This window comes from Cygnus atratus, chromosome 17 (genome assembly GCF_013377495.2).
Source record: "Cygnus atratus isolate AKBS03 ecotype Queensland, Australia chromosome 17, CAtr_DNAZoo_HiC_assembly, whole genome shotgun sequence".
Lineage (NCBI taxonomy): Eukaryota > Metazoa > Chordata > Aves > Anseriformes > Anatidae > Cygnus > Cygnus atratus.
Window position 1 is genome coordinate 9,647,441 of NC_066378.1, and position 24,120 is coordinate 9,671,560.

General features: G+C 38.7%; 1 protein-coding gene across 2 annotated transcripts in view; it reads right to left on the minus strand.

Moving 5' to 3' along the window:
- Window positions 1–24,120, minus strand: part of ADGRD1 (adhesion G protein-coupled receptor D1) — a 153,663-nt gene that overhangs the window by 65,218 nt on the left and 64,325 nt on the right. For both annotated transcript variants that reach the window (XM_035564929.2, XM_035564928.2), the window contains 2 exons: window positions 2,614–2,687; window positions 604–727 (listed from right to left, as the gene is read on the minus strand). In XM_035564929.2, coding sequence (XP_035420822.1) covers window positions 604–727; window positions 2,614–2,687 — 198 coding nt within the window. The remainder of the gene's footprint in view (window positions 1–603; window positions 728–2,613; window positions 2,688–24,120) is intronic.

The window sequence follows — 24,120 nt, forward strand, 5'->3', positions numbered from 1 at the left end:
TGGCTGAGAAGACGTTTGCTTGTCAGCTCTTTGGATAAAGAAACTGAGCACAGAGAAACTACAGATAAGGGGTTTCAACTCTAAAACTGACATTTCTTTCTCCTCTTTCTTCTACACAAGCCTCTGCTTGGCAGCTAGGTGAAGGAAGAGTAGCAGGGAAGCTCTTGCAAACTGGCACAGCAAATGACAGGGACCAGCTGGCAGCAGAGCTCACTTCACATGGAGTTCAGTCTCGGCTGTTCATATTCCACAAGTCTAATTACCAAAAGCCTTAAGCAGACACACCTCAGCTGCCTCAGTCTTGAAAATTAATCGTAAAAACCAGGCTGGTCTGTATTTGACAAAATCAGGATAAAAGGGCGAGTATAAAGTACAGTGCTTCAGGATTCCCACCTGCTACAGAGGTATTTCACTCCATGCTCCATTTCAGCTCCCAAAAATTTTAGAAAAGAAAGAAGAAATAGCAATACAACATCCCAGACAGCAAGTTGTGGAATAAATCTGAGTTAGGCAAAAATGAGCCCAGTTACAATCACTTACTGGTGTGGTGTGAGGATGCAATTGATGCATTTTTAACAGAGTTATTCCTTTGCTTAATCTCACCTTCAGAGGCACCACTTGCATCAGAATGGCGAAGTTAGTGAGGTGGTTACAAAGACACACTGAGTAGTTGAGGTCCCCGCTCTCACGCACACAACCTTCATTAGACCAGACACCAGTTCCATTGCTGCAAAGCACACAAAAATGGAACATAATCTCTATCAAAATGCATCTTATTGAGGTTAATTCGACATGCATCATACTGTACAGGAGATATAAAAGATTGAATTGATTCACAAACACTCTCAGTGTCTTCTCAACTCCATCATGAAAATAGTTAACAAAAATATTGACCAGAAGAGGGCCCAAATCAGACCCCTCTGTGAATGTCACTAGAGATTTCCTCCCAGTTCTATAACTAGTGAATAACTATATACTTTTTTTCATAATATTGTGCAAACTGTTTATAGCATTTCACCTAGACCCAAATTTCTATATTTTGAGAACTACCATATTGGACATTTCAATAATCCTGCAAAAGTCAAAGCATATCATATCTGCTGCCTTCCTCTTATTCACTGTCCCACTCATCCTGTCAAAGAAAGTCATTTAGACTGATTGAGCATGATTCCTAGCGATTGCTTTTTGTCACTTCATTCTCAGGGAGAGTGAGAGCAGCCCCTGCTCCACTGAGGATACGGCTGGCCTGGCCGTGTGGCTTGGTCCCAGTGCTGTGCAGGGATGTGATCCTCATGGGTTTGCTTCTTGGAGCTGGGAAAACCTGGAAACACCTGTGCTGACACAGCCCTCCCACAGAGTGGGGACATAGGAGCCACACGTTCACATCTAAGTGGAGTTCCATGCACCATAAGTCTGTCTGTTTCTTAACTATGTATTATTTTTTTATATCATTTTGAGTCCTCAGGCTAGACTGAGTGATGTTTTTATTGGTACTTATTTTACAGACAGGTATTACCTCACCTTTCTTCTGTCCTTTGAAACCTCCTTGAGTTCTCAAAGGGAGTCTTCTGTAGGTCAGAAACCAATTGCCTATTCTTTAACTACCATGCACTAGGGAATAAGACTATCCTGACACAAGTAAAACTCACGTGGAAGGACAGATTTCACATTTCAGTTTCTATCCCAAGGCAAAGCCTCAAAGGCACAAGCCTCAGTGGAAAAGCATACAGGAACAATGTCCCAACCATATTAATTTGCTTCAGTAAAATCTGTTTCTAATTTATCATAATTTGTGAGTAACCATAACGATGAGTAACTGCTAACAGCTGGGACAGTTCAACATCCCTGAAACAAAACTTCAATAAAACAATTACAGTGACTTTCCCATGTGCATGCTGGATAGGAGGGATCACAGCATTGCAGGCCATTGCTACATCAATTAAATTTATATTATTACAGCTCAAAAACAGGTAATCCCCATGAAATTCAAAATTCACTATTTGTATTCTTTCTCATTTAACTCAGCAAGAGCAACATGCTTGGAAATCAAAAAGAGGTTAAATATATTCAGAACTAAAAAATAAAAAAAAACTTGCTATTTTTCCATAGTTCCTATTTCCTGAGTGAAATTTAAGGTGACATTTATTTACCTTTTATTCTAATTTGCATTCAGGGGCATAATATTTCTTCATTGCATGAATTGGCCAAAACTCACAGCTCTTAAATACAGATCTCACATGGTATTGTGAAACAGGCACAGATCCACAGAAAACAATGGTTCTGTTGGAGGCTTGCCATCTTAAAACATCCAAGCATCTGCCCAAATGGATATATTCATAAACCATCATAAGCATGATCAGTATCAGTCTGCATTTTAGTTTTGATTCCAACACTTTTCAATCTCTCAATCACCTACTTAACACAGGGTCAGTGAAAAGAAATGCTCCTATTTATGGTAAAAAGTCACTGTGAGATTGCATTTGTTGTAAACCATACCTTCATTACTTTACTTCCATAAATAAAAGAGAACAAGAAGAACATGGGTAATATGTAACATCACAAACTGTGCAATTTGATTAAATCAAGTTAAAAAATTGAAATTATGTAACATACCTATAGTCCAGAAAGGCACAGTAAAGATGAACTCTGTTACTCTTATTTAGTGCTAGGCTGTATTGTTTGGGACTCTGCAAGAAAGAAAATAAAAGCCCTGAAGGAATGTTTAAAAAGAACCACAATCCACTGTTCAACCAGTTCAAATTCCTATTATTTTAATAACTTCCCTAGACATTCTAGATTAACCACCTTACTGAAAGCATTTTTTTTTTCAGTTCTCATGCCTTTAACACAAACCCCAAACATTCAAGGGCTGCTATTGTCTGATGTTTACATGCTGGAATTAAATTCATGTCACTTGGAGTGAGAAATTGGCATCCCATTTAAGTAATAACTAAACAGACGTCCTTATTGCACATAAGCACAAATATATGTGTTAATTTTTTCAGCATATATTTCACTTCTTTGGTTTTTTTTTCACATTAAGTAATAAAAATCTCGTATTTTAGGATTAATAACACTGAAATATGTGCATTACAATGACCAACTCACACACATTTTCTTTCCACCATAGTGACTATTTTTAAATATACAATCAAACTGAAAGAGCAATGCTATAATCCAAGATTTTATTTTAACAGACTTTGGCAGTATGATGACATAATTTTTATCTTTCACAAACAGATTTGGCCACATTAAATCTCCTCCATTCAGAAAGGATTGAAACCTCATTCTCCACTCTATTGCATCAGTTTCGTGACAAAATGATTAAAACAATATTGGAGTGAATTATTAGTTTGTTATAGACAATATATGCAAAACAGAGGTTTCCAGTATCTGTTCTACCCTTTTTAATATAAAAGTCCCCCAGATCTACTCTGTGGTAGATCCTACCTTAAGGCTGTTTTTTTTTTTTTAATTACAAGAGTCTTCAATACAAATTGTGAATTAACAGCCCTCAGATTATTGCAACACAAAGTCAATACTGCTGTCAAACCAGAAAATAACAGAGCACTGTCTTCTTTGTTTTAAAGAAGAAAAAGGTAAAAAACAAACAAACAAACAAAAAACAAAGAACAACCACCAAAAACAGACAAGCAAACAACCAAAGGAAAAAAACAGCATGCTGAAATTCAAGCAAGTACAAGAGGTCTCTGCAATTCTCTTCCTCCTCTCCCACAAGTCTGAGTGTCAGGCACAAGGTAGTACAGTTCCCTCCTTACCAACGATAATAAAACATTTCTAACCCAGGACATTCGTGCTGGATTTCCACATACTCCCAGTAGCTGTGCTGTAGATAAGACCATTTATATATCTTCATAACTCACACCTCTGGATAACATAAATGGAATTTTCTTATCTGCTTGAGCAACTTCTGGATAAAACTTCTGGTTCCATGACTGAGCCTAGTTTTCCTAAGATTTCATCATAGAAACAGCTGAGATTGCAGGCCAGGTACTCCCAGAAGTGGAGCTTTGAGAAGACAGACTGCCACTTATCTGCTGAGGGTCTCTATTTTCCCCCTCGGCTCTAGTCACTTCCCATAGCCTTCTTCCAGGAGGGGAGCAAAGCAAACGGTAAAACTTAAAGTGTCTGAGACTGAAACTGAGTCCAAGCAGGTGGAGGAAAAGAGCTGGCTGCCTGCTGTCTCTCTCCCCAGTGCTCGTTAAACAAGCTGGCCCCTCTGCATTTTAGGCAGTTACTACTTTGTACCTATTTGTAATTCCAGCAGTGTGGTCTGATGGCAAAATGCCGTGAACAAGAAATCGGTATCCCTGCCAACATTCATTATAACCCCCAGCTACATGCAGTTCTCATGCTGATGGGGGACAGGGCACAGAGCTGCTGCCCTTCCACTCTCACGAGAGGGTGGCACCTGGGAAGTGACAATGGGACGAGCCCCCCATCACCTGGAGATGTCTCACTGATATAACTCCTTGTCCACTCATGCCACTTTCTTTCCAGATGTGGTTACGGAGATGCAGTAAGCCCAACCATATGATGTTAATTAACACGGGAGTCCTTCCCCATCTTTGAAAGCCCTTCATTTCTGGTTGTTCTCTATAGGTCCTGCACAAAGCCCCAAGAGCTCACTGGTATGTTCCCTGCTAGTTCCATCAATCGTGAACTTCCCATTCCTTTCAGAAAGTGCCCTGTCATGAACCTCACCTTTAATGACAGCAGGGGTCTTGCACACCATCCAAACCACATATGAAACATGGAGTGCCTTGCAGAAACTGCTTCCTTCCTTTAATCCCACCTTTTGCTGTTCAGATTAGTTCTGAAGACCACAAGTTCAGAAACTGCAGAAGACTAATGACATAACCTATGACTGGAAAAATGCCTTCTGCAACTTCAGTTAACCTAGAGTTTTATTGGCACAGTTCACTTTGTTTTACCAGCAGCAAGGGCACATAGCATAATGTTTGGCCATTATGCTATATAATGTTATGTCCATCATGACATAGCTTTCCTGAAGTAAGCAATTGAAAGAATACATGGTCAGTTTGTATTACAAGTTACTTCACTTTTATGACAGAGTGAAGCAGTGGCTGGGAAAAAAAAAAAAAAAGAGTGAGATCTGCTGTAATAGCAGCTAAGATTATACAATAACTGTCACTTCTGACTTGTGAAATATCTGTAGATAAATCTTGATTCTTAATGTACTAAATGGAAAGGGCACTGCAGGGTCAGGTTGGAATAAGACTTAATACTTCAGTTGTGTATCTTTTCACACAAATAAATCCCAGATGTATGTTTTACTCTCAATTAAGTATCTCTGGCAAGGGACGAATTACTGTTTTTCTCCATCTTTGACTCTAAACACAGATGTCACTCATTAGACAAAGAAGTACACCAAGTGAAGCTATACAGTCTCTGGACTATGAGCTGTCCAGAACTGCATGTAAACCCACATGGAAAAAATACATATAATGTGTATACAAAAAGAATCCATACCACTTCAACTATTTAATTTTCTCAAAGACTATGTTCAGTGTTTTAACACGCACAATGCAGGCGTCACAAGGCTTTTTCAGTGCTATTCGTGATAACTGTGTAACACTCATCTTCTCGGAATTCATTGAAACTCTGTAATAAAACTGTCAACAGAAGAGAAACCCACCCAACATATAAGAAATTGGCCACAGTGAGGAATAAACCCTCACTGATCTTCAACAGCTCTACTTTAAATTACTCTATGAAAAACGAACAGACTGTGTCTCAATACTGCATTTCTTAAGTTAAATTATGTGTGACAGCATAGATGTGACTTGGATCCTGTAGCACTGATGATATTGATTTAATGTCATTGATAACAAAGAACTTAATATACAAGTAGGCTTTTACACTAAAAGAATAAGTCACTTGAATGTTTATAAAAGCCTATGAAAGGACAGTTTATGCCGCTTTTAGCAGTATGGAGAGAGAAAGTGCCAGTATGTTTAGTAATGCAGGGTCTGTTTGCCGGGTCTTCTCCCTAATTTCAGTTCTTTCTATCCATTCTTCTGCATGGAGAGGGGTTCGTGTTGCAGCTCCAAAAAGAATTACATTAAATGAAGCAAAGGGCAGGGCACTGGAAGCAGTAGCCAGGAACACAACCCATGTCACTGAAAAATACGGTGCAAGTTCCATGTCTCTATTTAGACCCCCAGCAGAAAGAGAGTGGTTCAGCATCCCTTATTCTAACCACTGTTTTTTGGTAAATTAGTAAGACTTACATGCAAGCCACAGAAACTCCTTGTATGTGTTGAGGGTATGTAGAGTGTACGCGTGGATGTGTGATGGGGATACGGTACTTAAGCTGCTGGGAACTAGGCACAAGGCCATGGTTAGTGGGGGGAGAGGCCAAAAAAAGGGGGTGAGGGGCTGAAAGGACTGCTGGAAACCTTCAGAAAAACCTAGTTGCAGGAAATGTCATGAACAGAATTGCAGAAGAAAAACAGCCAGCCAGCTGCTGCTGGGGAGCTCTGCCAAGGAAGAGAAGCCAAGCAGAGGGTGGGGTGAACCTTTGTGAGATTAGCTTGTTTCTCCTCTCCTCCCCTGAATTTAAAAAGCAAACAAATACTTAGTGGCCACCAAGGGAGGAGGGTGTGTACTTTCTAATTCAATATATATTTTTCTCAAATGTGAGGAAGGAGATTTCTTTGGGCCAGATCTGCCATTGGTCTAAACTCAGTAGCTCCAAGCCCAAAGGTTAATGTTGGTCTTTCTCTTATCCAAAGCACTTGATAATTTACCATATTAAGTTAAATTTGGTGTTCATTTGACTCTGTTTACAAAATACAGAATTTTGTTTAATTCAGAGATTTTGAAGCCTTGCCCTCTCAACATCCAAACACTGTGGATCATTTTGAAAGTGTTGAGAAAGTGCTCTACTGCAAACCAGCCACTTTTCAGTACACTTGTGTCTTTTGTGCAGTTCACAGCACACTGAAATATTCTTACAGGTCTGTGAATCAAAACCTTAATTCTAGCTTATGGAATAAGTTAGAGACTAGTCTTATTAATTTAAGGATTTCTTGTCCACACTGTGACATCCTAACTGTTCACGTGACCTATGCAGGACCACATGACCACTGACTTTCCTTCTAACACAATCTACTTCTCTTACTTAGAAAATTAAAACCTTAAGATACATTCATCTACTCAGCTCCCAGAAAATAATAATAATAATAATAAAAATACAGAAGAAAAGAGAAAGAAAGACTACCTACCTATTTCTATATTGGCTGTATTGTTCCAAGCTGTGAGAAAACTGCATTGCAAAGGACTGGGACTTAGATCACCCAAGCATTCTAATTTAAAGTCTGTTTGACTGATTCACCCTAAGATGTAACTAGCATATGTCATGAAAAAACTGTTCCAAATTATACAAAAATGAATTTATCTTATCTATAAGGAATTATACGGTGTTGTGCATAAAAGCCAGACCTTTACCTGATGTAAATCAACAGTTCCATTGTGGTCAACAGAGCTATGCCAGCACACACTTACTGAAGCAATGCAGCAAAATATGTAGGCTCCCAGGGTCAACATGAAAGCCCTCAGAGCATATTTCTTAATGGAACAGACATACAGGTGTGGTGGGTTTTTTTTGTTTCTTTTTGTTTGTTTGTTTGCTTGTTTGTTTTTTTTTAAAGCATAGTAATACAAAGAGTGGAGGACTTTAATATAAATAATATAATATAAAGGAAATAAACAGTGAAATATCAGGTCCTATAAAGGCATATAAAATCCAAGCAGGTTGGCATATATAATTGAATATGGATTGCTTTTTAATCTTCCTTCACCTGAGGTTAAAAAGAGTCAACATATCAATTTCCTGCAAGAATATTGTTAATCAAATACTACTCCAATAGCTTTCCCTAGCTTTCAGAGTTCTCTGTTCAACAGCTGTTTTATCAGGCAAGCAATGTGAGAACAAAAAAAAGCAAAACAAAAAAACCCTATGAGCAACAGACTGAAAAATATCTTGGCTGTTCTATTAGATCATATTTTTATAAAGAGGGAAAGAAAATGAGGAGGGAATGGATGAGGAAATTGTCCTGGTACTTCTTTTCTCAATTACTGTGCACAGCAAAAAAAAAAAATTGATTACTTCTGAATGTGTACAGCATCAAAAGATCTTGCTATTTTTCTTAGAGTAGCAACTCTGCATGCCTTTAAATAAAAATGCCATTCACTTAACAGCATCCTATCTTTCTTATGGCACTGAGCAAGGGGCTTCATGGAGCAGCTGCCAAGACAACACCTGAGCACTTGCAGATCTCAGTGCGGCTGTCAGGCACTGTGCATCTGCAAAACAGTTGCTTTTGGTCTACAAGAACTGAAACTACTCCTTGGTGCTCATCTCCCTTCAGCTTGTCTCTTTGATCTACTTCAGGTTAGCTCTTTATAGCACAGATAATCATTATAGCACATACAAAAGCTGGGGCAATGATTGCTAAATGTACGCTAGGTGCAATGCCTTGACAGTGTTAAAAAGGTAATAGCTCTCCTCTTTGTTTTTGGGTGCTAAATAGCATAAAAGTCAGGTTTTCCCAAGAAGGCTCAAGGAAAGCTGCTGAACTGTTGAGCAATTTTGGCAATGGAAACTGACTGCAACCTTTGAGTTAAGATTACAGTCTCTCTAAACGCACATACATAGTTCCCAAATGGCCTTTCTATAATTTTACAGCTAAAAATTTCCACCCTAACATAGAAGATATATTTATGTAGATCCCTCAGGTAGTTAACACAGTATGGCATCAGTGGGTCAGTAGTAAGGTCCGGACTCAGGAGCTTCTGAACAAAAAGTACCTTCATCAGCTTCACCAAGCCACGGATCCTCTATGGACAATGCTTGCATACATTCCTCAATTTCAAAGATCTCAAATATGCAACAATATCTTTCTTTCCTTTTCCTTTCTCTTTGGCCTGGGTGCATACGGGCACGATGATTGCTTTGTATGTATTTGTTAACACTGGGCAGAGACAAGCAGTTGCATGGCAAATTCTTTCAGCTTGGAAGCCAAAACTATTTAAGACACAGTACTGCAGTGTAAAAGCATGCCAAACTCCCATTGACTGCAATCTGGATTAATAATACTCACAATATTGTTGTAAATCATGGTAATAAATGGAAAGCACAGAAAGGCTGAAAAATAGCCATGGAAAGGAGAAGGCTCATTTTCATTAGAGATGCATAGAGTTGCACAAATAGAAACTGCAGGATAAGGACCTTTGAAATTCAATTTGGGCAGCAACCAAGTTACATCAGTAAATATTTGATGTTTAAAATTTTAAAATGCCAGTCAGTGAGAAATGGGGCCTAGCAGGGCAGCCTTTCCTTACATGAGTTACCAGTAAACAGAGGATTGAACTGATGATCTAAGGCAGCTTTTATGCTTAAGTGAAAAAATGATTTCTCATGCCCCTTACAGCATTGTTCTGTTCCAAAGAATTACAAAGTGAAAATATGAATGTTTTTGTTCTAGAAATAGTATCATTTGATTAATTAGTAATTTAGCAGTCAGCTGGTTTTGATATGTCCTTCCAGTTAAACAGTTATATCCATGTGTGAGTACAAAATTTATCCATACACAGCCCTCTAAACCAGCACGTTGTTTAGATATCTAGAGATGGACAAAGGGCTGCAAAGCTAAATCACTGATACTAAACACTTGGGACATGTTTTTCACACTTCTTTAAGTTTTAGCACGTCAATTTAAATGAGAGCAAGGGAGAACCAGTTTCTTTCCCGTGCGTTATTGATCGAATTGTTTATGCAGAGCCACTGCCACCAAACTCCTCAGGACACTGCACATAGCCTCCACCTGGCTCAGGGCACAACCTCCAACTGGGTATTACCTCTCCAGAATTAATGGATGCAATCTGGCTCCAAACAGGTCTAATTTGAACCAGGTAATTTAAAATGCAAGTTATTTCACTCAAGGTGCCCATGTTGAAGCAGTTACTCATTGCTCAAAAGACCTTATTCTGTTTTCATGCAGTGTTTCTAGGGTACTCTGGCAGCAGCAGCAGCAGCAGCAGGATGTGTGGGCACAGCCCTGCAGAGCACTTTTCTGCTCTTCCCTTCTCTCCCCTCCAGCATACACTCAGAGCAGCCAGAACTTCACACTTCAGAGAAAAATAAAACCTTCTTGATTGTCAGGGACTGAGTAAAATAGTTTATCACACTGGCAAGTAAATAAATAAAAAGAAATATATCCCTCTTTTTATTTTTAGACCTACATGAATTGGAGTTTGCTGAGAGGTCGTGAACACAGACTCCTACAGGGCTGTTATCCCCTAACCAATATCCGATCTATATCATTTATGCTCTGAACTGTTTTAATGTCTGTGTTAGATGGGCCAAGATGAAAATAATATATCAGGACAGGTAAAAGAATAACAATAAAAAAGCTAACAATACAAAACTACCCCAGACCTGGGCATTTGGCCTGGTTCTTCCAATAAGTCATTTTGTAAAATACTACTTCAAGTAGTACAAACCAAGATTGGTTGTTAGTGCAACTTTTTGCCATGGCCATTCATCTGAATCCCAGATTATGTTGCTTTTGCTGCTTCTGCATACTTATGCCCCTTGAAAAAAAAAAAAAGTATTTTTAATGTGAATAAATGCAAATACTTACAAAGATGTCTGTGCAACCCATCCACCAGCCCTGCAAAATTCCAGTGACATAAGGTGCAAGAATCTTACTGGCCTTTTTTGGACAGATGAATAAACTATCGTTTCAGTCTTCCCCCACCCAGCTTACAATCAACATAATCAAGAAGAGTTCATGGTCATGCTGATACAAATCCATGATAACTTTCCAAAATTGCTTAATGAAATTGACAACAGTGTCTTTTGGTATTTTTTGTTTGTTTCTTTCTTTTTGCTATGCCTTTTCCTGCTACTCTGCATTATTATATTAAAAATGCATTGCTTTAATAAAATAAGAAGCAGATGTCCCTTCCATACACCCTTTTTTAGCTCCCTCTAATTTTCTTAACTCATGTGAAAGTACTGCTGAAGGAAAACAAATGGTTTGATTCATATTAAAAAGGCTATTAAAAATGGACATATTTCCTAATCCAACAGAACCATAGCGAAAGAGGTAAACAAGTGATTCCACCCCGCCTTCGCCTATAATATTTTGACATAGGCAGAAGTATTTCCCTTTGCTATACAACTATCCAGGCCCAGTGCAGAACTCTGTAACAGGAAGCAATGTCTAGGCAATGACAGGAGCTGTGACAGGGACCAGAAGGCAGGCACAAAGCATAATCCTTTAAAGGGATGCGCAGAGTAGAATCAATTTTAAGAATACTTTTCCTATTAGGTAATATTTCCACAATTCTTAGTTTCCAAAACATTGCTTAGGCTTTTCCTCCTTATGTTTTTTTTTTTTTTTAAGAGAAACATTTGCATCTGATGAGAACCATTCAAGACACCCAATTTAACATTGAAACTGCAGCTGTGATTCACAGTCCCTAAGTGACTTGGGCAGAAAGACTTTAAACCAGAAACAAGAAACTGGCAGAACTCAGCACGACCTGGATAGGTGCTGGGCACGCTGCCCACTGTGGGGCAGTGCCTATGGGAGGGAAGCGGGACGGAGAGAGACGGGCAGCGCCTGCCAGCATTTGCTGCAAGGTCTGCAGAACAGTCACAGTCACTCATATCCCAAACCAGACACGCTTGGATTGCTGATATGTAGATTTCACAAAGCTCAGCTGAAACTGAAAACCCTTGACACAGAGGTTCAGTCCCTACAACTAACATGCACCAGCCCCAGCGAGAAGTTGCCCTGAATTCAGAAACAACACAAAGCTACAAAACCCAACAGCAAGTTCCACTGGGATTTTTTGGTTTCAGTTTTGCATGCTTCTTTGCCAATACACAAATGAGGGCTGGATTAGCAAACATCTGTTGCTCACAAGACTGAAAGTATTAATTATAAGCAGAATCAATCAATATTTACTCATATTTATTATGGAAGAGGCTTTAGACTCTATTAAGGTCTTTTTTCACACAATGAGCCACTGTAGTTAGCCCAAAACTACCAGATTTCCAAGTGAAGAATCAATATATATTGCCTTTTCTAAGTACACAGAAAGAAAAAGCACAAATATGCCCTAATTTTCCTGCACAAAGACCATAGTCCTTGTCCTTATTTTGAAGAGCACAAGGACTCTGACAGCTTAGAGCAGTGATCATTAAAATTTCATGTACTCTGCACGATACTAACAGGAACAATGGAGTGTTTATGGAATTATTGGGAATACTACATTTATCTTTCTTTGTGAAGACTTCAGTGCCCTGCACTTCGCTTGCAAGGACAAACTTAGCTACTGGGAATGGACAGCTTTGGCAGTGTGGGACTGCAAGAGGTCTGATATAGCCAAATGCTGCACATGAAGCAGGACTCGGCAGTGTTAGGTGATGGGTGGAATTGATGATCTGATGGGTCTTTTCCAATCTAAATGATTCTGTGATTGTTTGGCAAGGGGAAAAGGGCTGCTGGTCCCAGGAAAGGCTCCCTGAGTCTCCCTTGGGATCCCAGCTAAGCCAGTGAGGTTTTGCCCAGGGCTCCAGCTGAAGCACAGTCCCATCTCCCTTGTACACACCTGCATATGCAAGGGCTTGGCAGCCCTTGGCGAGGCAGAACAGAAATGAGAGCAATGCAACAAGAGTTAAGTGAGCACTGAAGGACCAAGGCCTTCAAGGCACGGGCACAAAGCTTTTGATTTTCTGTGTTTAGCACATACTGGGACTCTGGTTTATGACACAGATACCCTAATATGGAAAAAAAATGTACTCCTGAAGGAAAACGTCAGCTTCTTCAGATGTCTGGAGAAGCCCCTTCATGAGTTTCAGTGAGAATTTGATCAGGTCTGCATTGTATCCTTTGAAAACAAAAACATGATTGTGTAAGATATTCAATTGGTTCATCATTATGTATTTGTACTGTCATCTTCGCTAAGATTGTTGTACAAAAAAAGGCCTGGGTTTTAAAGGGCATTTTGAAGACGTGATTTAATGAAAGCTTTAGGAGGAGTTTTAATAGTTCATGTCAGAAACAGAGTACCAGGCTTAATGGTAAAAATATTTACCACTCAGTACACCCGTTGCTAATTTTTTTTTATAGGATTGGATTTATATGTTAGCATTTTCCATTCTCATTAAAATCCTGGCTATGCGAATGTTGCGAATGAAAAGCAATGCCTCACATTCTTTGTGAATTATATGTGGCAGGCTTTGTTTTATATTGACCCTTTCAGTTCTTATATCCCTTGACTAGCTACTAATCATCATTTATCCTGTCCCTGACTCTGCTAATCTCTGGAGAGCGGGTGAGACAGGCAGTCAATGGAGGCGATGGAGTATAAATAATGACAGAGTACAATAAACATTCCAATTGCAATGCCACATCTCATGACAAAGACTTTCAGAAGGATACAGTGCACAGTCCTTCTACGATAAGGCTGTTGTAACCAGACTGGAAAATATTGCAAAAACTTTATGCTTGCTTAAGCCCCAAGATATTCAGGCCCACTAGGTGAGATAAGGGAATGTTTATTCTGTGTAATCAAATAATCACTTGGATTCAGGACACTTGGTTTTATTCCCGAATTCTCTTTCCTCACGTGACTTTTCATAGGTTCTTTCCTGACCCTGTGTGTTTGGTTTCACGTCCATTATCCTACCTATTTAGTCTGTAATATACCAGAATAAAATACATCTTCTCAATCTTGTTACGCTTTGCACAGTGGGAATCCAGCTAACATCTGCAAAGACCACTGTAAAAGCCTCTGTTAACATACAGCCTAATACTGTGTCATTTTCCGATAAGCAGCCTTGGATCATCTGAATATCTCATAAAGTTCCCAGTGAATGCAGGGACTTTCTTCCCCTGACGTCTCTCTCCCCAAACTCCAGGTGGGAGACATAAGCATGCTGCTTCATTTGTTTCATTTCTAACAAACATCCAGCCATACAGCCCCAGAGAAAAACTGACCTGGGGAAAAAAAAAAAAAAAAAAAGAACCCCAAGAAAAATGCAAGCTTTCTATCACATTAAGAAGCTAAAGCTGCTGTCTTAAGCAACATGATCAATAAACGAGACAAGGAAGTGCAGCCACGGGAGCAGGATTGCTCTTTTAGATACAACCCAAATCTGCAACACATTGGGTTTAATATTAATCCTCAGACACAGACAAAAATCCTTTTCTGCAGTGCTTCTTGAGCTGCAGAGCGATGTAACAAACCCTCTTGCAAGGCTTTGTGAAAAACTATTTTTTAGACCGTAACATCCTAATAAGATATCATACTGTTCTGACTAGGTATTTCTAGGATTAAGTTCATGGCTTTCTATTGCTTGCTTTTCTTTCTTTCTTTCTTTCTTTCTTTCTTTCTTTCTTTCTTTCTATTGTGGGAAAAAAAAATCTGTCAAGAACATTTACATTTTTCTTCCTCTGATTTGAATCTTTTCTTCCATTCCTGTACATTTGCCAAATATGAGTTGTCTTTTAGTCTGTTGCATGAATGAGAATGAAGCACACACAACTATTAAGTTCAATGTCATTTTTCACTCACAGGAAGTGTGAGGGTGCCAGAACTATTTGATTTGTGCATCAGCCACATCCAGTGAATCAAGAACCACTCTGGAATTAGGCCTGCTCCATTAGCTCTAGCTACAAAGTTGAGTAACATGAGACTAAGCCATTCAACTCATTTTTTTAAATGAGAGAATGGCAGCTAGTGGAGCTTCGCATACGGCTCTAGACATAACGCAGATAGAGCCGTTGCTGCTGATACAGCAGTGACAGAGCCGTAGCCAGCTGCGATTTAAATCAGGGCCCCTGGCTCTGCTGACGGCTTTGCCGTGCAAGGCTGAGAGTTGGCACAGCTGCAGCCCTTGGGACCACAAGAACACGAGGGCAACTTCAAGGCTGTGCTGGCAGAACAGCGATAAATGCCGCACTCCCGAGGAGCTGGGGCGCTCAAGTTTCAGTGTATGATTTCTTTTCAGCATAACCGGGATGAAATTCTTAAAATAGGGGTATGTTCAACTTTCAGTCTTCAGCCACTTTGCGAATGACACCGAGTTTTCCTCTTTTCCCTTAGCTAAAAGTTTACGTGAACACCTGATCAGAAGGGTTGCGTGCAGCTGAATCAGGGGGGTGAAGCAAACCCAAAGGCTGAGGAAGAGAAGCAAGCAGCCCGGTAAGGTATTACTGCCTGCTGGTCGATTCATCTGGGCACAGTGCAAAGTGCCACATGAAGGCATCTTCTGCCATAAATTCAAATGCCTCCAAAATTACTCAGCTCCCAGTTTGCGCTGTACGTCTGGAGCTCAGTTTTTCCATGTGATTCCTGAAATCAGCAATGGGTCCCTCTGGAAACTGAGCTAATGGTTTGAGGAATGCAGCTATGGTAATTAGAGCTTGGCAAAGATTTTTGCAAAATCTCCAGGCTCTCTTGTCGATTACTTAACACAACAATTTAAAACGGGAAAAGAATGAGAAATCTCATGTTCCTGCTTCATTGGAAATGCTGCTGCACCCCCTTGCTTTCTCTTTCTTGCGCTTCAGTGAAATGTCACTGTTTGGTAACCTGGATTTTTAAACATCTTAACAAGAAGCAGTGGCCAATATTTAAGCAATACTCCAGAGTGCCACATTCTGGTAAGCTGCTGAGACACGGCACCCTGCACATCAATCGGCATCCTTTCTTTTCTTCTTTTTCTTTAAGTAAAATACATTGCATAAATAGGGGAAATGCTTTTAGACCTAACAAAACTATAATCATATGCAAACAGAAATGGCTGACTGCACAATTTAATTTACTCAGATAATTCTATATAGCTTCTGAAAAAATTACAAACCAAAAAGCAAATGCCTTCAGCAAACTGCTGCGTGACAGAAGCTTTAAAGGGCTCAGAGTTACCCAGTCTGTTCCCACTGAACTTAGGAGAGAAACTCCCAGTAACTGCAGTAGGTACAAGGCACAATATTTCTGTTCCGCTGTGATTAAGAGTTATTAAAAAGAAAAGACAGTCCAGTTCTAGGAACACCATGTCTCAGAACATTACAGCAAATATTTCAGTGTCATCTGAATGCTAGTTAGGGATGCTTTATACCATGGAGCATGGAGCTTTCATTTCTTCACTAAACATTATTTTTGGAAACAGTCTTGCTGGTGTTCATGGGAATATATTCAGTGGGGCCACACTTCCAATTAAGACATCCCTTTTATAGTTTATAAATATTTCAATAAATGGCTGACAGCCTTAAAAATAAATGTATTTTTTTTTAATAAATGGATAATGGTTAACATGTCACAGAATCCAAATAAGCCAGGAGATTCCAACTATTACTTACAACCTAAGAACTTTTACTATGCTTACATCCAACAATGATACATGCTACCCACATCTATCCCATGTCCATATTATCTAATGCTCCTTTAGAAATCCTTAAAAAGGGGCTCATTAAAACAATGCAAAGTCTCTTTCTCTCTCTCGTTTAACACAGATTAGATGTTCTTTTGCAAACGCTCGTGGTAGGTAATTCAAAACTGAGTATTCAATTCAAGTATTTCTAAAGTCAGAAGAGGAGAAAGAGTAAGAAAATCCTTCCCTAGAGATGTATTTAGATTCTCTTCAGCACAGTAAGTTGGCATCAATGCTGTGACATCTATGCAGTCACTGGAATTCTTGGACTACCCTGCACGCAAAAGGCTTTGCCGCAGTTAATGGGAACAAAACATAAACAGCCTCATAAAACTGTACCATCAGGCTGCAATTTATCTGGTGGGGACCAAGATCACTGTAGGGTATAGCCCAGGTTATGCTCACTAATAAATCATGAGTTTAAAGCACCTGAGTGAAACAGCCTTGAGCCTCAACACAAAGCAAAGGAATATAATTTAAATGCCGTCTTAGAGTTTATGGCCAACCTTTCACTAGGGTGTCCTAGTGCTACACAGAATCAAAGGGCAGAAGAGCCTGGGGAAGGGTAGAAAGATGGGAAGAGGGAAGGAAAAACACACCTCTTTCTTCCTCTTGGACTCAGACGTGTACAAAAACTAGAATTTATAATCTGTCTAAGCATACTTCATAAGGGAACAAAAGAAAGTACAGGTCTCAAAAGCAGCAAAAGCCCATCTGAAACATTATTTACCAACAGGATTATCACTGATGCCTCTTCAAACAGTGCTGCACAACAGTCAGCTACCTCTGGTGTTACCCAACACGTTAGGTACATTTTAAGTAAGATGTACCCAGTGCACAGAGTTGAAGGCAAAGAATAGCTCAGGGACTCTTCTGAGTACTCACAGCATTCACCTCAGGACTTCAGTAATGCAGTCAGGCCTCTTATTTCCTTTTTATACAGTAGTGATTCATTTCTGTTTATTTCCCATCAGCAAAGTATTGATCCAACCAGCCCTTTTTTGGAGTTTTGAGCCCACTTCTCCTCTCATTGTTTGCTTTAGCAAACTCCTAGTTGTTTCCATGTTCACCCTCTGGAGAGCAGGAAAAGCACCAAAACCAAAGCCCATTTGCAATGGCTCAGATAAGTTTCAGGAACATGTAATCTTTAATGTTTGCTATCAGTTAAAAAATAAAATTTTGATCTTTAAGGATGTTCAGCATGACTTTTGAATGCAAGCTTTTTTAATGTAATTTTATAAATGGATCTGTCATAGTCATGCTTAGTTAGTCTTTTTATGTTGCACTGGACCTATAAGGAGCTTCAGGGTGAGCACTGAGAATCAGGATGAATTGTATGCAGTGCCCATCATCTACAGAAGCTGTTTGCTCAGTCAGGGCTTGGTGCTGTATAGAGGGAGTTTCTCCTTCAAGATGATCAGCAGCTTTACTGCTCAGCCCTAGACCCAGTCTGAGGCACATTATCAAGGGACTCTCCTAACAGTAATCAAAGCTTCATTACAGGTTCTCATCACATCTTCCTATAAACCAAGTGTATATTCAACTCAATCTGCCTATGAAGTGAGTTTCATCACAGAATTTATGGCTTGATCCCAAGCCCATTTAAGTAGGTTAAGGTCTTTATTTGGATTTAAAGGAGGTTTGGATCATTCTTTCTATTATAAGGCCAGCAAAATTTCTCATTAACACCCTCAGAGACTGCAGATACTGACAGATTTCATTACCTAAAAGTGCTGTCAGCCCAGTAAGAGCCTTCCAGACTAGAGTCCTTTACAGCACAAAGGTTCAGCCTGTTTTAGGGGTACATTTTACTTTTTTACTTTTTGTTGTTGTTGTTGTTCCAGGTTGCACTATTTTCTAGCATTTTGTTCTTGATTGACCCAGACACAGGCTTCCCCAAGGCATATAAACATGAGCTGCTGTATTCAAAAAGGAATTTGTGCCAGGAAATATTCAGGATAGGAAAGCGGTTGTTGTGTGCAATGGCCCTGTTCACTCCTTAATCTCTTCCATGGGTTTCAGCTGTATTCTCTTCCTATAAATACAGTCTAATTTGCTGTGAAGAGGAATTTTCAGTCTTGCTGGAGAACACTTTGGCCACCTGCTCTCTGCCTAGGCATTGTACATCACAGAACAGAACCCTAGGGAGGGGTGCTGTATCACAGAGATATGAGTATCGTTCCCACCCGAGTCTCCCCACAAAAGGAAGGGGTGACTCAGGCAATCAAAATTATGCACGTCCTTTGGTCTGCATCATTGTAAGGATCTTCTTAATTATCTACAGACACCTAGGGAATGAAACATAACTAAATGTCATAAGAACTTTCATGAGAAAACAAAAAGAGAAAATATGTAGAAGACATCTGAAGGCCAAATGTAAACATTCAGGTACACTCAGTAGCTATTTGAGGCAATATTGAGGGTTATATTAGATATAATCTGTATTGCAGAAACGTGTCTTACACTTGAAGAATCGAGGCTATGAAAATACTATTTCTCCCTATATCCACATCCCACTTGTTCTGCTTTTGGCTTCTCTTTCTTCCCTGCCCTCAAGGACTGAAAGCATAATAACAATCACATTATTTTTTAACTTAATAGAAGGAACAGTGAAACTAATTCCAGCCTTGGGCAGTCCAGACAGCAGTAATCTACTCTCATCCTTGACGTATTGTACATAAATGAGATTGCAGCTAGATTGCAATCTTACTGTCAACTGCACACCGAGGAACTGGTATGCAAGGCTCCTCTCTGTTCTTTTCACTGGGTGCCTAACGATCCCTCTATCTCAGTGGGAACTTGGTAGAATATTGAAAAAATCTCAAGATAAATTTAAGCATACATAGTAACACGCCCCATGGAATAGAATTAACCTAGATGGCTATATATGTTATGCAAATTGCAGCATACGACTATGCGGTACATGGATATTATAGGTTACAGCACTCGCTAGACTTGGATTTGTTGTCTTCAGCTGACAAAAAACAACATCCCAAATACCTACTTTTGCCTACTCCTTCCTAGTAATTAACACAAGCAGCCTTTAATGTATGCTACACCAGGGGACTGCCATCCAACCGTTAATAACGCACACAAGCCAACGAACGTAGCAATCATGAGACTCTGACACGGCAGTCTCCAGCTCCCCAGCATCAATTACTAACACAGCTCCTCTGACACAGGCTATATAAAGTGGTTTGCTGGCATGCTGAGGGCTGAGGCAGGGTTTAAAATATCCTCAGAAAACTATCTAACGTGTGCAGATTTCCCACAATTAAAAGCAAGGGCTTTTCTACTTGTTTTGATTGTAGCCTTTACAATATTATTTATTTTTTTCAAAAAAAAAAAAGAAAAAGGAAAAAAAAGAAAAAAAAAGGTGGCTTATTTTATCTTGTTTTGTTGTGTCTTTCAAGAATGCTTTTCTTAGAGGGTCATTTAATGAAAGCAAAAGAAAATGATTCTTCCCCCCTACTTGTTTTGGTGACAAAAATTTCTTTGGGAGAATGCTTCCATTTCAGGCTGAAACAGAGTGTGTATTACTCAAACAGAACTATTGGCATCTAATTCTAACTTCGCACATTTATAGTGGTGCTTTTTACTATTTCTTAAGCTGAAAGACATAATGTGTTTGGGCACAGCACGAAATTGCAAACTAAAATACATTCTCTGGACAATGCTAGTGGTATTTTGACTGTGGTTGGAAATTACGCAAACAAGCAGATGAACACAGGAGGGACAGAATCTCAAAATACATTCTGTTCACAGAACAAATTCACTGTGATTAAATTAGACTCAAGTTTATCTGACAGTAAAAAAGGATCATATCCAAAAAAGAGCCACAGCTACAGATATTGAGTACACAAACTGTGCTCAAACTACTGATGAAATATAAAATTACTTATTGGGGAAATTTGGATAGCTTTCTCAGACACAGACAGAGATAGCAAAGAACAAGAAAATCACATGTATACCTGTCCATTAATTACTTTTTTTTGTGATGTGAAATTCTCCATTTCTAAGTTCATCCATTAGACAGAAAACTGAAAAGTTCATGAAGAATTGTTTCTTATTTTTCCTGAAACTTCACATAAAAGTTAAATATTTCTCTTTATGCTTTGTTCGTATGTGGGGGGAGTTGTTTAAATTTTGTCTGACTTTTCCATTTTTGGTGTAAAGTGGGACTGGAAAAATAAAAATGTCAATAAATTTTAATAATTAAGATATGGAAAATTGCACCTTTTCTATACAATTTCCATACCATTTCCCCCAAATAAGCAAAAAAAAAAAAAAAAAAGTATACTTTTGAAAAAAATAAAAAGATTTTCAAAACAATTCAATTTCTTCTCTCAGTCACATTCTCTTGGTTTTCAGCCCATATGTAACAGAATAAATTATTAAATTTACTCACATTAAATCTCTGCTCAGAAAATGTATATTGGTATCTGGGAGGTTTACATAACTAATTTATATTCCTCAGGGAACTAACATAGGAAACATTACAGACCAGAGTATGACAGCACTGCCAATGTTTCTGGATGGCATATGCTAAAAATCCTGAAGCTGTGTTTATCACCTACTTTTCCAAGGACATACTTTTATTTTTGCACGTTTTCCCTATTGTTATCCTACTGCTTTTCCAAGCTGCTTTTCTTCCAGTATTGGGAGTTCTTTCACCAATTTTGGTGGCAAAAGGATCAGGCCCACCAAATTCGTGTAAACCTACAAGATCCATCCCACTGGGGTAATGACTTCAAGAGATATTCATTAAAATAAAGAGAAACTAAGCCTAAGCATTGGGAGTGCGGGGATTGTTGGTTGGAGGCTGTTTTGTTGTTTTTTTCTTGTGTTTGGGGATATTTTTTTTGTTTGTTTTAGAGCATGACAAAGCATGGCCTGAGGCCAACAGTGTCATTTGTTTATCCAAGATTTGTGTTGTAAAGAACTTGCTTTCATTTCACATGAAAAGGAGAAAAGGAAAAACAATTTTACTTTGAGCTTGCTTCTAGTATTTCAAGCCTTAACTCTGAGAACAACTTCAAGGCCAAACTTTAGACACCTAAAATACAGGGTTTCTAAAGAAAATGCTGACAGCCTCTGAACTATAAAAGTTATGGAGAACCCTGTAATAGTAATAATAATATCTTTCATTTATATACAGTGCTTTTTCTCCTAAAACGTCTCATAAACTATAAGTCAAACAATCTCATCTGTGGCAGTAAAAAGGACTAAAATAAGAAGTATTGTAAACTTCTGGACTGGAGAAAGCTTCCAGTCCCGGTTCAGTTGCTGGCCATGATTTCCAGTAAAATTAAGTTAAACTAAACAAAGTAATTTCAGCAGCTCACCTGGTTACTAGTGCCTTCCCTCTGTACTGACCTGTGTGACAAGAATGAGAATGAGCACAAAGTAAGAGCAGATGTCCAGAGACTCCTGTGATGAAACAAAGAAGATTTCCCATAGGGCTCTGAGTTCTGCGCAGCCCAGTCACAGACCACAGCATACAGGCTGATAACTCTGAAACTCTAGCTCTTGAGATTTCCCTCCAGAAAGCTCAGGAACGAACAAGTCACTACTATAAAAAATATATAGGCTCCTTATCTGGGTAAATAATATTTGGGAAAGAAAAAGAAGTTTTTTGTTTGTTTGTTTTTGTGAGAGTGCAACGGTGTTTCCAGTTTTAGTTAAATCTTTCTGTGTGACCCAACACACATGGTGACTTCAACAGAAGAATAAATTTTCTCCTGAAGTTTCTCCAAGAGACCAAGGTTATAATACATAATAATAATAGAGAAAAACATATGTGAATCCTATATGAATCGTAGAAACTAAGCACATAGCCACTTGGGGAAAATTGAGGCCATTTTTTGATGCATGCAATTTCCTACCACAGTACATGGCATACAAGAGGTCTTAGCTAAAGAAATGAAATGATTAAGAAAATAACTTTAGACAGAAATGTGATTTTTTTTTTTGTAATACAGTTTCTTCTCCAAAGTTCTTACTATCAAGTTGAATAATGAATGTCTGATTCAGATTTATGATGAGAAATAGACACAAAACAAATAGTAAAATATTTGTGACATATGGGAGCCAGCAACTATGCGAACTGCCTAAATTGTTTTCAGTTAGTTTGGCTTGTTTTTATTGAAAAAATAATACATATACATAAACAGCCAACTCCTGGTCTCTGTGAAGTCTGGTGGAAATTTCACCATTATCTTTAGTAGGACCAGAACATGGCTTTCTTGGTTATTATTTGGAAACCGGGGGTGGGAAGTTGTTGGGGTTTGTTTGTATATTTGTTTGTTTTAAATGTGTGTATTGGAACAGGAAGACTTCTAAAAATACATCATACGTTATCTTCCAAATAATTTCTATCAATGATGCAGCTGTAATATACACTAAAATCTGTTCCAAGTCTCTATTTGTGTTAAGACCCAATATGCCAAGCACTGTGTGTGCACAGTTTCAGCTCTGAAGACCCAAATACCTAAATAGAAAAGATTAAGAACAAAATTTGAAAGATGAACATATCCATTTCACAAATGGGAAAACTGAGGCACTGGAAAATTACAGAATCTCTCTCTTGAGATAATTCATCATACTAATTCTTATTTCATCTAATCACCCACTGCATAGAACTGTAGTGCCCTAGCATAATGATCAGGGGTAGCACAGCAGCCATAGTCCAGGACAATATAGGGATGGAGTAAATATATTAAAATAATATTCTTATACAAATAGATTCATCTTCATATTTATCCTTACAGAAAACAGATTTGGCTATTCAGGACTGTAATTACGAATGAAAGCAATTTATACATTAATTCAACAATGCCCTGGAAAACGATGTGTAAAACAAATAAAAGTAAGTGAACACTGAATAACTTTGACATATCATCCATGCTTTTGTTTCTAAGAGTTAGAACAAACCAAAGAGACTATATAAAGTGTTACACTTTGTCAGAAAGATACCAAGCATCTGGTTTTCTCTCACAGAACCAGAACTTGCAGGTATCAGGTTTTGTATCACAGGCAGGCCCCTAGTGCCTGCTTAGAATAAATACACTCACATTTTCTGATGGCTCAGCTTGATCAAACTATATCACAAGGCCTTTTTAAAATTGGAGTGGGCAGATCACAAGAAAGGGATAATAATGAACAGTAGTCCACTGGCAGAAAGATCAACCCTACCAAAACCAGATCATTACCAATCCTTTTTTTTTTTTTTTTAATTTTAAATTTAGAAATTTCAGAAATCTGGGACACTGCTCCAAAACTGCATGGCTTACTTATAGCATATCTGAAACTTGGCCCACAAACTGCATCTTCTTCAGTTTCATGGGAATGACAGTTGCATGAGATTCCCCGTAGTGCCTGGTTAGCCATGAACCAGAAATGCCACATGAAAACCTTTTTTCATAGTATTTAAATTCAGTTCCGACACAAATCAAGAAGTGCAGAGTCTTACACTGCATTTTTAAGCTTATAACATCTTTTTGAATCTCATTAAAACTTAGGTGCTGTTTAGTTCAGAGTTTGAGTAAAAGTTTGCATTGCTTCTCATTTATATTAATTGTATTCAAGTTTCTAGTGTTTTGTTCTTACAGTTATTCCTTTAG